Source organism: Mirounga leonina, unplaced genomic scaffold, assembly GCF_011800145.1.
Source record: "Mirounga leonina isolate KUSES-001 unplaced genomic scaffold, KU_Mleo_1.0 Mir_205, whole genome shotgun sequence".
Lineage (NCBI taxonomy): Eukaryota > Metazoa > Chordata > Mammalia > Carnivora > Phocidae > Mirounga > Mirounga leonina.
The window spans coordinates 2,739,482-2,753,765 of record NW_023270515.1 but is presented as its reverse complement, the minus strand read 5'-3'; the positions used below and the strand labels follow the sequence as shown (position 1 = coordinate 2,753,765).

General features: G+C 45.9%; 1 protein-coding gene across 1 annotated transcript in view; it reads right to left on the bottom strand.

Annotated features, from left to right (window-relative positions):
- Window positions 1–1,699: 1,699 nt before the first annotated feature.
- Window positions 1,700–14,284, bottom strand: part of BACE2 (beta-secretase 2) — a gene marked incomplete at its 5' end in the record, with an annotated part of 91,522 nt that continues 78,937 nt past the window's right edge. Inside the window, one exon of the mRNA XM_035028850.1 lies at window positions 1,700–2,185. Coding sequence (XP_034884741.1) covers window positions 1,932–2,185 — 254 coding nt within the window. The remainder of the gene's footprint in view (window positions 2,186–14,284) is intronic.

The window sequence follows — 14,284 nt, the reverse complement described above, 5'->3', positions numbered from 1 at the left end:
TCCGCTCTGGAAGGACTGCCTTCCCTTCCGCGCAAAGCGGACCACAAAACGGGAACGGATGGAAAAGCCCATGGGACGAGAGAATTAAGACTTCCAGAGATTTCTAACACTGAGGTGTATTTTGGAATTACTGCCATTCACCTAGCCGAGACCAGACACCATAATGAGTACCTGGTAACAGAATCCCCTCCTGCTACCCCACCATCATGAGGGCTTCATGCACACCATACTCAAACTGTTTCTGGGAGAGGGCCCAGAAGGTTCAGGTTCTAAGATGCAATTCAAACCTGCTGCTGCTGGAGCATCCACAAGGACACCATGACGTGTGAGTGGCCCCACAGTTCTCCGGTCCTATATTCCCCAATATGGACCTGCCCTGGTCCAGTGAGCAGAGCCGATGGCTCAAACACCCACATGCAGCCTATCTTGAACAGAAATGACAATCCAGCCAGAGGAGACGCTCCAGTTAGCCCTTCCAGTAGGATTCTATCATACCTCCAGCTCATCCCAATAGTGAGGCAACGCGAACACTGAACATGAGAAGGGATATTGGCTTTGAACCCTTCTTCTCATTCTATCTGATCGCAGAAGGCTGACTGCAATGAGTTAAGGCTTCTGCTTTTTTTTTTTTTTTTGGGTGAAGAAATTAATTTCTTTATCAAATTAATGATAGTTAGGAGGGAGGTTCCCCACGGAAGGAGAGCACCCGAAGACTAAACACGCCCCGGGGAGGAAGCGTGTGGGTAAACACCTCCACAGATGTGTTTATGCTGACGTGGGCAGCTGTGCTGGAGGCTAGGGGTTTCTGCAAATGCAAACACGCGGTCTGAAAGCGTGGGAGAAGCAGTTCCTTCAAGTCCTCTGCATGTCTTGTGTCTTCCTCCCCCTGAGAGTTGGTCAGAAGGATGGGCATGGAGCCATCTCCCTATTTCCCTCCAGCGAATACCCAGACCACCTCCAGAGACTTGGAAACACAAACAACTATGCTAGCGAAAGAGGATTTGCTTTTCTCACCAAAACACCTTTTGTTAATTTTAAGTAAGAGTAAGCATGTGACATGACGACCCGCTTGGAGACAGAACGGCACCAGGCTACCCTGGCCTGCTGGAAGGAGGATTCTTGTCGCCGAGGCCAACGGCTGGAACCAGGCTGCCCACAGCCCGGCCCGGGCACAGAGCCCTGGCAAAGGCTCCACAGAGGTAGTAGCTTTTTATCTTTATCCCAACAAGACTACAGAAGCACTGAGTACAAAAGAGTAGGTTTCCTTCCTACTCTCCCAGGACGGACAAAGGCTTTCCTCTTCAGAAGAGGCTGGTGAAGACCGCTGAGTGATGTTCCCCTCCGAGAGGACTCTGGCTCGCACTCAGAGCACACAGAGGCTCAGAAAAGGGCTCTGTTTCTGATTCAGAAGCAGGCCGGATGGTGAGATCGCCAGGCCCCAGGCTGGTTCTCCTGCCACCATATTGCTCTCTTGTGCTCTCGGACCCAGGCTGAGGCCTGGTGCAAAACGCCCTTAAATGCAATTAATATGAAAAGCTTCCCGTTAGCTAAGAGGAGTTACGAACCATACGTACTCATTTCTCCAGAGACGGGAGGAAGAGGAGAACTAGCCAGAAGCTTGCGGGGTTTTTTTGTGGCACATCTCGACAGTTTGGCATGACCAGTCCCAGAAAGCCTGAAGCCCAATTCACTCTCTCTCGGTTTAGAATGAGGTGTTTTTTATTGTAACTTTTCTTGGAGGTGAGGGAGAAGAAGGAAGCTTTAAAATCAAGGATCAAAATTCAGTGTACTCTGGAAGGCATCTGGGAGCAGAACAGATTTAAGACTAGTGGACACGGGGAGCAGCCCTGCCTCATGACCCCGCCTGCTCCACCTGAAACGTAACTCTCTTCGCAGAGAGTTCAAGGTCGCTCGAGTTCGGCCTCTGCTCTTCACTTCCAGCGATGCCGGACGAGAGAGGACTCATCATTGACGACCTCGGGATCGCGGGGCAGGTGCCGACACCGAAAGGGCAGCAGCAACAGGATGATCAGGATGAGAAGGATGATTCCACACACGCTCATGAGCGTGTAAGAGACGATCCACAAAATGGGCTCATTCAAAGGCAGGGCGGGGACGCAGTTGCTGGCTACGTCGTCTGTTGAGAAAGGCCCAGAGATTTCCGACACTGGAGCACCTGCAATTTCTGAGGAGACAGAAGGGGGAAAATCCTCAGCTATGAAATGAGCAGTCTGTCCGTCCGCACCCTCTGGAAAAGAGAGAACATCCGCCTATGACCCCACGGCCTCCCGGGGCAGGCGCCAAGGGGGGCGCGCTCTGTGGCAGCGGGCCTTCAGACGGTCCAGTCGCTGCCCCCCAGCACAGCACGTTTCAAGGACTGCAGGTGCTGAGCCGACGAGGTGGAGAGCAACGTGCAACGCCGAAGGGCCCGGGCAGAAGCATGAGGCGCTCTGGGGAGGCCAAGGCTGCGGGTGAGCGTGCGGAGCTCAGGGCCTGGTGGGGACAGCTGTATGGGCCGGCTGGGAGGGACAGGGGAGGCAGGGAGCGCGGCGGGACCTGCGGCCGGGAGCTCGGCAGAGCCTGCCCGAATCACGGGATGGCCCCGGCGCAGTCAACCTGACTTCATGCTCTCTGGTGACGGTCCTCCTACCAGCCCGACCCCCCGTCCGAATGGACTCCAAGACCACCCGGTCAGACCCGGAGATTCTTCCCTGCCCCATGCTTGTCCCCGCGTCCCACCGACAGTGCAGGGAGGCCCTGGAATCAGGAACGGTACACGTGAGGGCGACATGGAATTCACAGCCTGCCCGGGAACAAAGGGACACACGGTGACGATTCACCTGGAGACCCATGCCAGCATGGGGAAATGCTCTTCCAGGGGATTCTCTACATCAGACGTATCTGCCCTTCTCAGAAGTAGAGAATTTATCTGGCATGTTACGTTTCACTTGGAAAATGCAAAAGGCCTTGTTACCCACCTCACCCATGTTGAATTACCATAATGAACATTTAGGCACGAAAAAACAATGTTGCTATGCATTTCATTTCTCTGTAACTAAAGCCTCAAGACCCTAATGCCTGCCAAATAACATCCTTTTTGTTTGTTTGTTTTTAATTGAGGAAAGAAAAAGTCAAAATAACATAACAGTGGCCTTATCAGAATGGTTTAAAATGAGGGAAAAAACAGATTCGGTTAGAACAATTTCCTTGCTAATGTGGACTCTGTTTGTGTGGATTCATGGCTGCTTCTGCGTGGCCTCGAAGAGTCCAGCAATGCACAAGAGCCTGCAAACACCCAGAAGCAGAGGGAGGCTGGCCTTTTGTTCATCTAGGGCCCAAAATGCCCATGGCTAAAGCCACCATTTAAAACACACACTCAGGGCGCCTGGGTGGCTCAGTCATTAAGCATCTGCCTTCGGCTCAGGTCGTGATCCCAGGGTCCTGGGATCACGCCCCACATCGGGCTCCCTGCTCCGTGGGAAGCCTGCTTCTCCCTCTCCCACTCCCCCTGCTTGTGTTCCCTCTCTGGCTGTGTCTCTGTCAAATAAATAAATAAAACTTAAAAAAAATAAATAAAACACACACTCCCTGGCCATTTATATTTGTTACAATTTCTTCTTCTCCTGATTTGTAAGAATCCTTTATATGGTAGAATCTTAAGTGGTAAATGCCTTCCCACAGGTCATTTGTCTTCTTAAAAACTTACTTGCTTCGCGAAAAGAGAAGCTTTAACACATACACTAATGTGGGTGAGGCGTGCTTCACGCAAAGACACCAAAACCCCTGCACAACGTGACGGGAGGCAATGAAAATCACCGGAAACCATCTCTACTTCCAGACAAGATGGAGTAAGAGGGGCCAGATTGACCCCGTGACCTGAAACAACTAAAATATTGGGCGAAATACGTGAAGAATGAAAGGCTCTGAAGATACTGCTAACTGAGCAAGGAGCGAGAAGTCCCGAGAGACGGGAAGACAATGAAGGGAGCCCGACAGTTGCCTTGAGAACGTTTGGGGTTGTGGTGCAGGGTGGGGGACACAGGCAGAGGTGGGCAGCCTCCTGGGCTGGGGGGGGCAGGGCTGAGGCTCCTGGAGTTTGAAGGCACAATGCAGGGCAGGAGGTGGCTTTAGATAGAAATTCCATGCATCTCTGGAGGGCCTCCCCCGAGCCTTCAGCTGAGTGCTGACCAAAATTGAACGAAGGCTGGTCAAAGGACCACCGAAAGGATTGGAAAGAACAGAGCTCGGAGCTCCCAGCTAGGGCCGAGAACAGTACCTACTGCCAACTGCTTCCTGTTTCCTGTTTCTCAGAGTGAAAAAAGAAAAAAAAGGCCAAAAACCCAAGCCCAATTCAAAGGGCATCAGTTAAGAGTCCTAAGGATCTCTCGTCTGTCCCGGGGGGAAAGGAACCACGCCCTGCACTTTGCTCTGATCTCATCTAAAGAAGCTTCAGAGCGAGACAACACAGGACTCTAAGTGACTTAAACGTGACCCAGGACACATGTCAAGAATACCTGCAAGAAGACAAAAGTATTCAGCACCCTTTTGGGTACCTGGACCCAATTTCAACGTGTTGAGGGTTAAATTACCAACAGGCGATTCTCACACACCAGCAGGATGTCCAGGAATTCAACTCACTTCTGACACTATCTACGCAGAAACAGCATCAGATCCCACAGGTTAAGGGCTCAGCCCTACAAGCCCGCCCCCCTCCCCCACTACTTCTGACGTCACTTAAAAGCCCAGACTCTCGTCACCTGTGCTTCAGAAGACCCACTGGCTACAGATCGGAGGGACCAACCACCCCCCACCCTGAGCTTGATTAATTCGCTAGAGCGGCTCATGGAACTAAGAGAAGCAGCTTTCTTACTAGATTACTGGCTTATTTTTTTTTTTTTTAAGATTTTATTTATTTATTTGAGAGAGAAAGAGAGAATGAGAGAGAGCACATGAGAGGGGGAGGGTCAGAGGGAGAAGTAGACCCCCGCTGAGCAGGGAGCCCAATGTGGGGCTCGATCCCAGGACTCCGGGATCATGACCTGAGCCGAAGGCAGTCGCATAACCAACTGAGCCACCCAGGTGCCCAGATTACTGGCTTGTTATAAAAGAATATAACTCAGGGGGCGCCTGGGTGGCTCAGTCAGTTAAGTGTCTGCCTTCACCTCGGGTCATGATCTCAGGGTCCTGGGATCCAGCCCCGTGTCGGGCTCCCTGCTCAGCGGGGAGCCTGCTTCTCTCTCTACCTCTGCCCCTCCTCCTGCTCATGCTCTGATAGATAGATAGATAGATAGATAGATAGATAGATAGATAGATAGATGATAGATAGATGATAGACAGATTAAATAAATAAATAAATTTATCTATTTATTTATTTTTTAGAAGAATGTAACTCAGGAACAGCCAGATGGAAGTGATGCCCAGGGCAAGGTCCATGGAAGGGGGCGGAGCTTCTGTGCCCTCCAAGGGCCACTCTCCCCACAGTCCCCCGTGTTCACCAGCCTGGAAGCGCTCCAAACCCTCTCCTTTTGGGTTTTTATGGTGGTTTCATTGCACAGACAGAACTGCTTCAACCTCCAGCCGCTCTCCCTCCCTGGAGGAAAGGGGGCGGGACCGAGAGTTTCAACAATAATCACAGGCCAGCCCTACCCTAGGATGCTTTCCAAAGTCACCTTATTAACATAACACAAGACATCTTATCGCTTAGGAAATTCCAAAAGTTTCAGGAGCTCTGTGCCAGAAATGGAGACAAATACCAAATACATATTTCTTGTCAATCGTAATGTCCCAAGCACCCAACAAGATGAAGTTCACAATGTCTGGCGTCCAATAAAATATGTACAAGTGTGCAAAGAAGCAGGAAAACACAATTCATAATTCACACAGAAATAGAAAAACACAATTCATGGCAAGGCGGCAAACCAATCATCTGAAGCGTGGCGAGAAATGACACAGATGGTAGTGTTAGGAGACAGGCTGTGAAGACCGTTACTGTAACTGCGTTCCACTCGGGACGCCGGAGGGAACACCAGACGTGCGAAGCAGAGACACAGGACCTCTAATAATGTCAGCTGTGTTCATCAGAGACACTGAAGCTATAATCAAGACCTAAGTCAAATTTCTAGAGATAAAAACTATAGGATGTGAGACAAGAAATACACTGCATGGCATTAATAGAATATATATCTGCAAGAGGAAAAAAAAAAAAAAAAAGACTAGTGAACTTGAAAACATAGTAGAAATGATCCGAGAAACAGAGAACAAAATCCTGGAAACATAAAGGGAGAACGTCAGTAAACCGTGGGAACACACTAAGAAACTCAATATCCATATAGTCAGAGGACCCCGATAAGAAGGGATGGGAGGCAGAAAGCATCTGAAGAAATAATCACCAAAACCTTCCCAAATTTGAGGGCAACTGTAAGCTCACAGATCCAAGAGGCTCAAAGATCCCCAAGCACAAGAAAGGCAAAGTAGATTACAACAGTGAACTGCTGAAAACCAGCGACAGAATCATACAAGCATAGAGAATAAAGCAAAACAAAATAATCTGTATGAAGGAACAAGAAGAATTATACCTAATTTCATCTTAGAAATAACACAAGCAGTAAGACTGTGGAGTCTGGAAAGGAAAACCTGGTCAACCCAGAATCCTGTACCAAGCAAGAGTATCCTTCAAAGTGGGGATAAGGATGTTCTTAGACATACACAAGTTGGAAGAATTTATCACAAGAGACACACACACTAGAGTATTATCCAGTCTTAGAAAAGGAGATCCTGCCTTTTGTGACCACATGGATAAACCAGGAGGACAGGATACCAAGTGAAATAAGCCAGACGGAGAAAGACAAACTCTGCAGGGTTTCATTTATACGTGGAATCTAAGAGTCCAACTCAGCAGCAGAGAATAGAATAGTGGGGGTAGATCTTAAGAGAGAGAGAGAGAGAAAGAGAGGAAAAAAAAAAAAAGAAAAGAAAAAGGGAAGGAAAGAAGAAGAAAAGAAAAATGTAAAGAAAGGCAACAGTATCCACATGAGCTGATGGATATTAGCTGGTGGTGATCACTTTACAATACATACATATAACAAAGCCTCATACTGTATACCTTAAATGTATGTAGCTTTTATGTGTCAATTATAACTCAATGAAGCTGAAGAAAAGAAAGAAATCATCACAGTCCATTTGCACTAAAATTACACTAACAGAAGCCCTTCAAGCAGATCAGTGAAGTCAGACAGAAACCAGGACCTACAAAAAGGAGAGATGAGCACCAGACATGGTAACTACCTAGGCAATGATCACATCTGCACTCTTCACTTTAAATATGTAAGAAGATAACTGGATTAAAGCAAAAATGACACTGGTGTCGTGGGTGGTTTATACACGTGTAAGTCAAATGCACGCCAACAAGATCGCAAGGGGCAACGGAAGGAAATTCTCCTCCTGTGTTTAGGAGTAGAGCGAGTCCCTCAAAAGTGCATCCTATAAACCCTAAAGCAACCACTATGTCAACACGGAGCTGGACCTAAGACACGAGCCACGATGAAGAGAAATAAAAATAATCCAAAAGAAGGCAGAAAAGGGGGGAAAGAACAGAAGAGACAAAGAGAAAACATGGGACCACATGGTAGATGAAACCACCACCTTATCAATCATCACATTAAACAGAATCTACACTGGGGGTCAGCAAAATTTTCTGGAAAAGGATCACAAAGTAAATGTGTTAGGGTTTTTTGGGTCACGGAGGATTTCTGTCACATTCTTTTTGGATTTTTTTTTTCACACCCCTTTAAAAATATAAAACCGTTTTTACAGGTCGTACAAAAAACGACAGGCCAGATTTGGCCTGCAGGCTGTTATCTGCCAATCTCTGGTCTGAACATCCAGAAGACAAAGCAGAGCTTGTCGAATTAGATAAAAAGCAAGACCTGACTATTTGCTACCCAGAAGCCCCCTTTAAATATAAATACTCAAGGGGCGCCTGGGTGGCTCCGTCATCAAGCATCTGCCTTCAGCTCAGGTCGTGATCCCAGGCTCGTGGGATTGAGCCCCGCATCGGGCTCCCTGCTCAGCAGGAAGCCTGCTTCTCCCTCTCCCACTCCCCCTGTTTGTGTTCCCTCTCTCACTGTGTCCCTCTGTCAAATAAACAAGTAAAATCTTTAAAATATATATATATAAATACTCGAATCCCTTAAAAAGTCACAGGGTGGAAAAAGGATGTGTCAGGCTAATAATGCTAATCAAAAGTAATGCAGAGAGATTGGGGCACCTGGGTGGCTCAGTCAGTTGGGTGTCTGCCTTCAGCTCAGGTCATGATCCCGGGGTCCTAGGATCGAGCCCCATACTGAGCTCCCTGCTCAGCGGAGAGTATGCTTCTTCCACTGCCCCTCCCCCTGCTCGTGATATCTCTCTCTGCTAAATAAATAAAATTTTAAAAAATCTTTAAAAAAAAGCAACTATACTTTGATTAAAAAAAAGAAGAAGAAGAAATTCAGAGTGGCTATATTTGCATCAGATGCTACAGACTCAGAGCAAACAAGTTTACCAGGGGTGGCAATGGTCATTTCATAATGGTAAAGGTTCAGTGCACACACAAGACAGAGCAACACTAAATATTTATGCGCCTAATAAGAGTTCGAAAAGGGAGAAACAACCATGATGAAGCTGCAGCAGTTTATGGAAACCTACAAAGACAGAGATGTCAACAGCCCTATTCTGCTCAGTAGCGAGCAAGTGGGCAGGAATGAAGCGAGGGCAGAGACCAATGTGACCTAACAGCCAAGTGCAGAATGTTCCACCCACACAGCAGAATATACGTTGTTTTCAAGAACACATTTACCAATACGGACCACATTCTGGGCCATATGAACAAATCTCAAGAAATCTGGAAAAGAATTCAGTTGATACTATGTTCTCTGACAGCAGTGGAATTCAGTTAGAAGTCAGGAACAGAGAGCGGTCTGTGCTGTGGGCATGTCAGCAAAGCCCCGGCAGGGGGCCGGAGGTTTTCCGAGTCCCATACATATGAAAAACTTCAGCAAACTGGTCCCCCGTAACACAAACTACATTTTATACCAATTATATCTCAATAAAGCTGTTAAAGAAAATCAAAAAGAACGAGGTAGTCAAAAAAGTATGTCAACGAGCAACACATGATAGGATTGCCTTTAGGCTAAAAAAGAAAAATGAAAAAAAGAAAAAAAAAGAAAAAGAAAAATGAACCTAAGCCCAGCTCCGTTAGGTACATGGGGGTTAATTCTAGCACTGTTCAACACTAAAGTTTATATTCATTTTTTCATATGTACATACACACAAGTACATCAAAACCCTCACCAAAGTCAAATTGTCTGCAATGTACATGTATTACTTTTATATTCAGAAAAAAAATGTTTTTTTAAGTGATAGAAAAACAGCACCGGGCGCCTGGGTGGCTCAGTTGGTTAAGCCACTGCCTTCGGCTCAGGTCATGATCCTGGAGTCCCGGGACCGAGTCCTGCATCGGGCTCCCTGCTCGGCGGGGAGTCTGCTTCTCCCTCTGACCCTCCCCCCTCTCATGTACTCTCTCTCATTCTCCCTCTCTCAAATGAATAAATAAATCTTAAAAAAAAAAAAAAAAGAAAAACAGCACCAATTTAAGGTTGCCACTCAAAATATATTATCTGGAAACAGCTGTGTCCTCACATTTTATAAATAGCTACTTCACATTGGAGGAGGGGCATGGGCTGGGGGAAGGTGCAGACATGACTTAAATAAATAAACTTTTTAAAAAATTAAAGGAGGGGGCGGAGCAAGATGGCAGAGGAGTAGGAGACCTGGATTTCGTCTGCTCCCAGGAATTCAGCTGGATAGGGATCAAACCACTCTGAACACCTACAAACTCAACAGGAGATCAAAGAAAAGAATAGCAACAACTCTCTGAACAGAAAAGCGACCACTTTCTGGAAGGTAGGACGTGCAGAGAAGTGAATCCGAGGTGATATTTGGGAGGATAGACGGCGGGGGAGGGGCCTCCGTCGGCCGCTTCTGGCAAGTGATAGAGCCGCGGAGCACAAAATCGGAACTTTTAAAAGTCTGCTCCGCCGAGGGACGTCACTCTGGTGGCTAAGCGGGGGGTGGAACCCTCCGGGACAGTGGGGTCTCAGGACCCTCGGGGTCACAGAAAGACCGGGGGTGCCTGAGTGTGGCAGAGCTCCCAGGGATCGGAGCCGGGAAGCCGGCTGCAGAGGCGGAGCCGAGGCGTGGGCTCTCAGCTCAGGGTGGCCATAAACCGGGATCTGCGGCACAGTCGGGCCCCTGCTCCTCCAGCAGGGACCCGACAAGCGGCAGATCCGGGGAGACTCACCTTCCTCCCCCGGGAGGAGCCGCGCGGGAGGGCACCGCAGGGATCTGCTGGGTTTGGAGACTCCACCCGGGGTCGGGTGCCAGAGATAGAGGCGCGCGGTCACAGGCCGGGCGAGCACGGAGTGCGACCGGAGACCGGGGAGACGGGAGTGACTGACGGCTTTTCTCTGGGGGCTCACTGAGGAGTGGCGCCCCGAGTTCTCGGCTCCTCCGGGGCGGAGATTGGGAGGCCGCCATTTTCACTCTCGGCCTCCAAAGCTGTACGGAAAGCTTGCAGGGAACAAAAGCCCCGGAGAGCAAACCCGAGCGGATTACTTAGCCGGGAGGGGGCAAGGGCGGGGCAATTCCGCCTCCGGCAGAGACATTTGGAAACCACGGCAACAGGCCCTGCCCCCAGAAGATCAGCGAGAACAGCCAGCCAAGACCAAGTTCACCGATCAATGAGAACGGCAGAACTCCAGCGCTAGGGGACTACTGCACATAGAATTCACGGCTTTTTTACCATGATTCTGTAGTCTTTCAAAGTTAATTTAAAAAAATTTTTTTTCTATTTTTTTTGGATTTTTCTTTTTCCCTTTTCAACCAACATCTCATCAATTCCTCTTTTAAAATCTTTTTTAATTTTCATTTTTAGAGTCACATTCTATCCCTTCATTGGAGTTAACCTTATTTTTTGTATATATGTAAGTTTTTCCTTCTTTAAAATTTTGGGATACAGTTTCTTCTAACAGACCAAAATATACCCTAAATCTAGTGTATGACGTTGTCCTAGTCTCCTGCCTGATCACATTCTTTTTTAATTTTTTTCATTCTTTTTTCAACCAACTTATCAATTTTTTAAAAATATTTTTTAATTTACATCTTTACAGTCATATTCTATCTCTTCATCATATTTACCCTTATTTTTGTATAAGTTTTTCTTTCTTTAAAATTTTGGGAGGCAGTTTCTTCTAATAGACCAAAATACACCCAAAATCTAGTGTGTGGCTCTGTTCTATTCACCAGCCTGATCATATTCCTTTTTTTTCTTTTCCTCCTAGTTTCGGGTCTCTTCTGATTTGTTTAGTGTATTTTTTTCTGGGGTCATTGTTACCCTTTTAGCATTTTGTTCTCTCATTCATCTATTCTTCTCTGAACAAAATGACAAGATGGAAAAACTCACCTCAAAAAAAAAACAAGAAAAAAAAAAAAGAGGCCGTACCAACTGCCACGGACCTAATCAATACAGACATTAGTAAGATGTTGGAACTAGAGTTAAGAGACACAATTATAAAGATACTAGCTGGGCTTGAAAAAAAGCATAGAAGATACTAGAGAATCCCTTTCTGGAGAAATAAAAGAACTAAATTCTAACCAAGTCGAAATAAAAAGGCTATTAATGAGGTGCAATAAAAAATGGAGGCTCTAACTGCTAGGATAAATAAGGCAGAAGAGAGAACTAGCGATATAGAAGACCCAATGATGGAGAATAAAGAAGCTGAGAAAAAGAGAGAGAAACAACTGCTGGATCACAACGGGAGAATTCGAGAGATAAGTGATGCCATAAGATGAAACAGTATTAGAATAATTGGGATTCCAGAAGAATAAGAAAGAGAGAGGGGGGCAGAAGGTATACTGGAGCAAATTATAGCGGAGAACTTCCCTAATTTGGTGAAGGAAACAGGCATCAAAATCCAGGAGGCACAGAGAACCCCCCTCAAAATCAATAAAAATAGGTCAACACCCCAACATCTAATAGTAAAACTTACAAGTCTCAGAGACAAAGAGAAAATTCTGAAAGGAGCTCGGGACAAGAGGACTGTAACCTACAATGGTAGAAACATTAGACTGGCAGCAGACCTATCCACAGAGACCTGGCAGGCCAGAAAGGAGGGCAGGATATATTCAGAGCACTAAACGAGAAAAATATGCAGCCAAGAATACTATATCCAGCTAGGCTATCCTTGAACATAGAAGGAGAGATAAAAAGCTTCCAGGACAAACAAAAACTAAAAGAATTTGCAAACACCAAACCAGCCCTACAAGAAATATTGAAAAGGGTCCTCTAAGCAAAGAGAGAGCCTAAGAGTAATACGGACCAGCAAGGAACACAGACAATATACAGTAACAGTCACCTTACAGGCAATACAATGGCACTAAATTCCTATCTTTCAATACTTACCCTGAATGTAAATGAGCTAAATGCCCCAGTCAAAACATACAAGGTATCAGACTGGATAAAAAACAAGACCCATCGATATGCTGTCTGCAAGAGGCTCATTTTAGACCCAAAGACACCTCCAGATTGAAAGTGAGGGGCTGAAAAACCATTTACCATGCTAATGGACATCAAAAGAAAGCTGGGGTGGCAATCCTTATCAGAAAAATTAGATTTTGGGGCGCCTGGGTGGCTCAGTCGTTAAGCATCTGCCTTCGGCTCAGGTCATGATCTCAGTGTCCTGGGATCGAGCCCCACATCGGGCTCCCTGCTCCGCGTGAAGCCTGCTTCTCCCTCTCCCCCTCCCCCTGCTTGTGTTCCCTCTCTCGCTGTGTCTCTCTCTGTCAAATAAATAAATAAAATCTTTAAAAGAAAAGAAAAGAAAAAAGAAAAATTAGATTTTAAACCAAAGACTATAGTAAGACATGAGGAGGGAAACTATATCAATTCATAAAGGGTCTATCCAACAAGATCTAACAATTTTAAATATGTATGCCCCTAACATGGGAGCAGCCAATTAAAAAAAAAAATCAAAGAAACACATTGACAACAATACAATAATAGTGGGGGACTTTAACACACCCTCTCACTGAAATGGACAGATCACCTAAGTAAAAGATCAACAAGGATGGGTGCCTGGGTGGCTCAGTTGTTAAGTGTCTGCCTTCGGCTCAGGTCATGATCCCAGGGTCCTGGGATCGAGTCCCACATCGGGCTCCCTGCTCGGCAGGAAGCCTGCTTCTCGCTCTCCCACTCCCCCTGCTTGTGTTCCTGCTCTCGCTCTCTCTCTCTCTTTCAAATAAATAAATAAAATCTTTAAAAAAAAAAATCAACAAGGATATAAAGGCTTTAAATGACACACTGGACCAGATGGACTTGACAGATATATTCAGAACATTCCATCACAAAGAAACAGAATACACATTCTTCTCTAGTGCTCATGGAACATTCTCCAGAATACATCACATCCTGGGTCACAAATCCAGGTCTCAACTGGTACCAAAAGACTGGGATCATTCCCTGCATATTTTTGGACCACAATGCTTTGAAACTAGAACTCAATCACAAGAGAAAGTCGGAAAGAACTCAAATACATGGAGACTAAGGAACATCTTACTAAAGAATGAATGGGTCAACAAGGAAATTAAAGAAGAATTTAAAAAATTCACAGAAACAAATGAAAATGAAAACACAACTGTTCAAAATCTTTGGGATGCAGCAAAGGCAGTCCTAAGAGGAAAGTATATAGCAATACAAGCCTTTCTCAAGAAACAGAAAGGTCTCAAATACACAACCTAACCCTACACCTAAAGGAGCTGGAGAAAGAACAGCAAATAAACCCTAAACCCAGCAGGAGAAGAGAAATAATAAAGATCAGAGCAGAAATCAACGAAATAGAAACCAGAAGAACAGTAGAACAGATCAACGAAACAATGAGCTGGTTCTTTGAAAGAGTAAGATTGATAAACCCCTGCTCAGACTTATCAAAAAGAAAAGAGAAAGGACCCAAATAAATAAAATCATGAGTGAAAAAGGAGAGATCACAACCAACACCAAAGAAATACAAACAATTATAAGAACATATTATGAGCAACTCTATGCCAACAAATTAGATAATCTGGAAGAAATGGATGCATTCCTAGAGACATATAAACTACCAAAACTGAATCAGGAAGAAATAGAAAACCTGAACAGACCCATAACCAGCAAGGAAATTGAAGCAATAATCAAAAATCTCCCAACGAACAA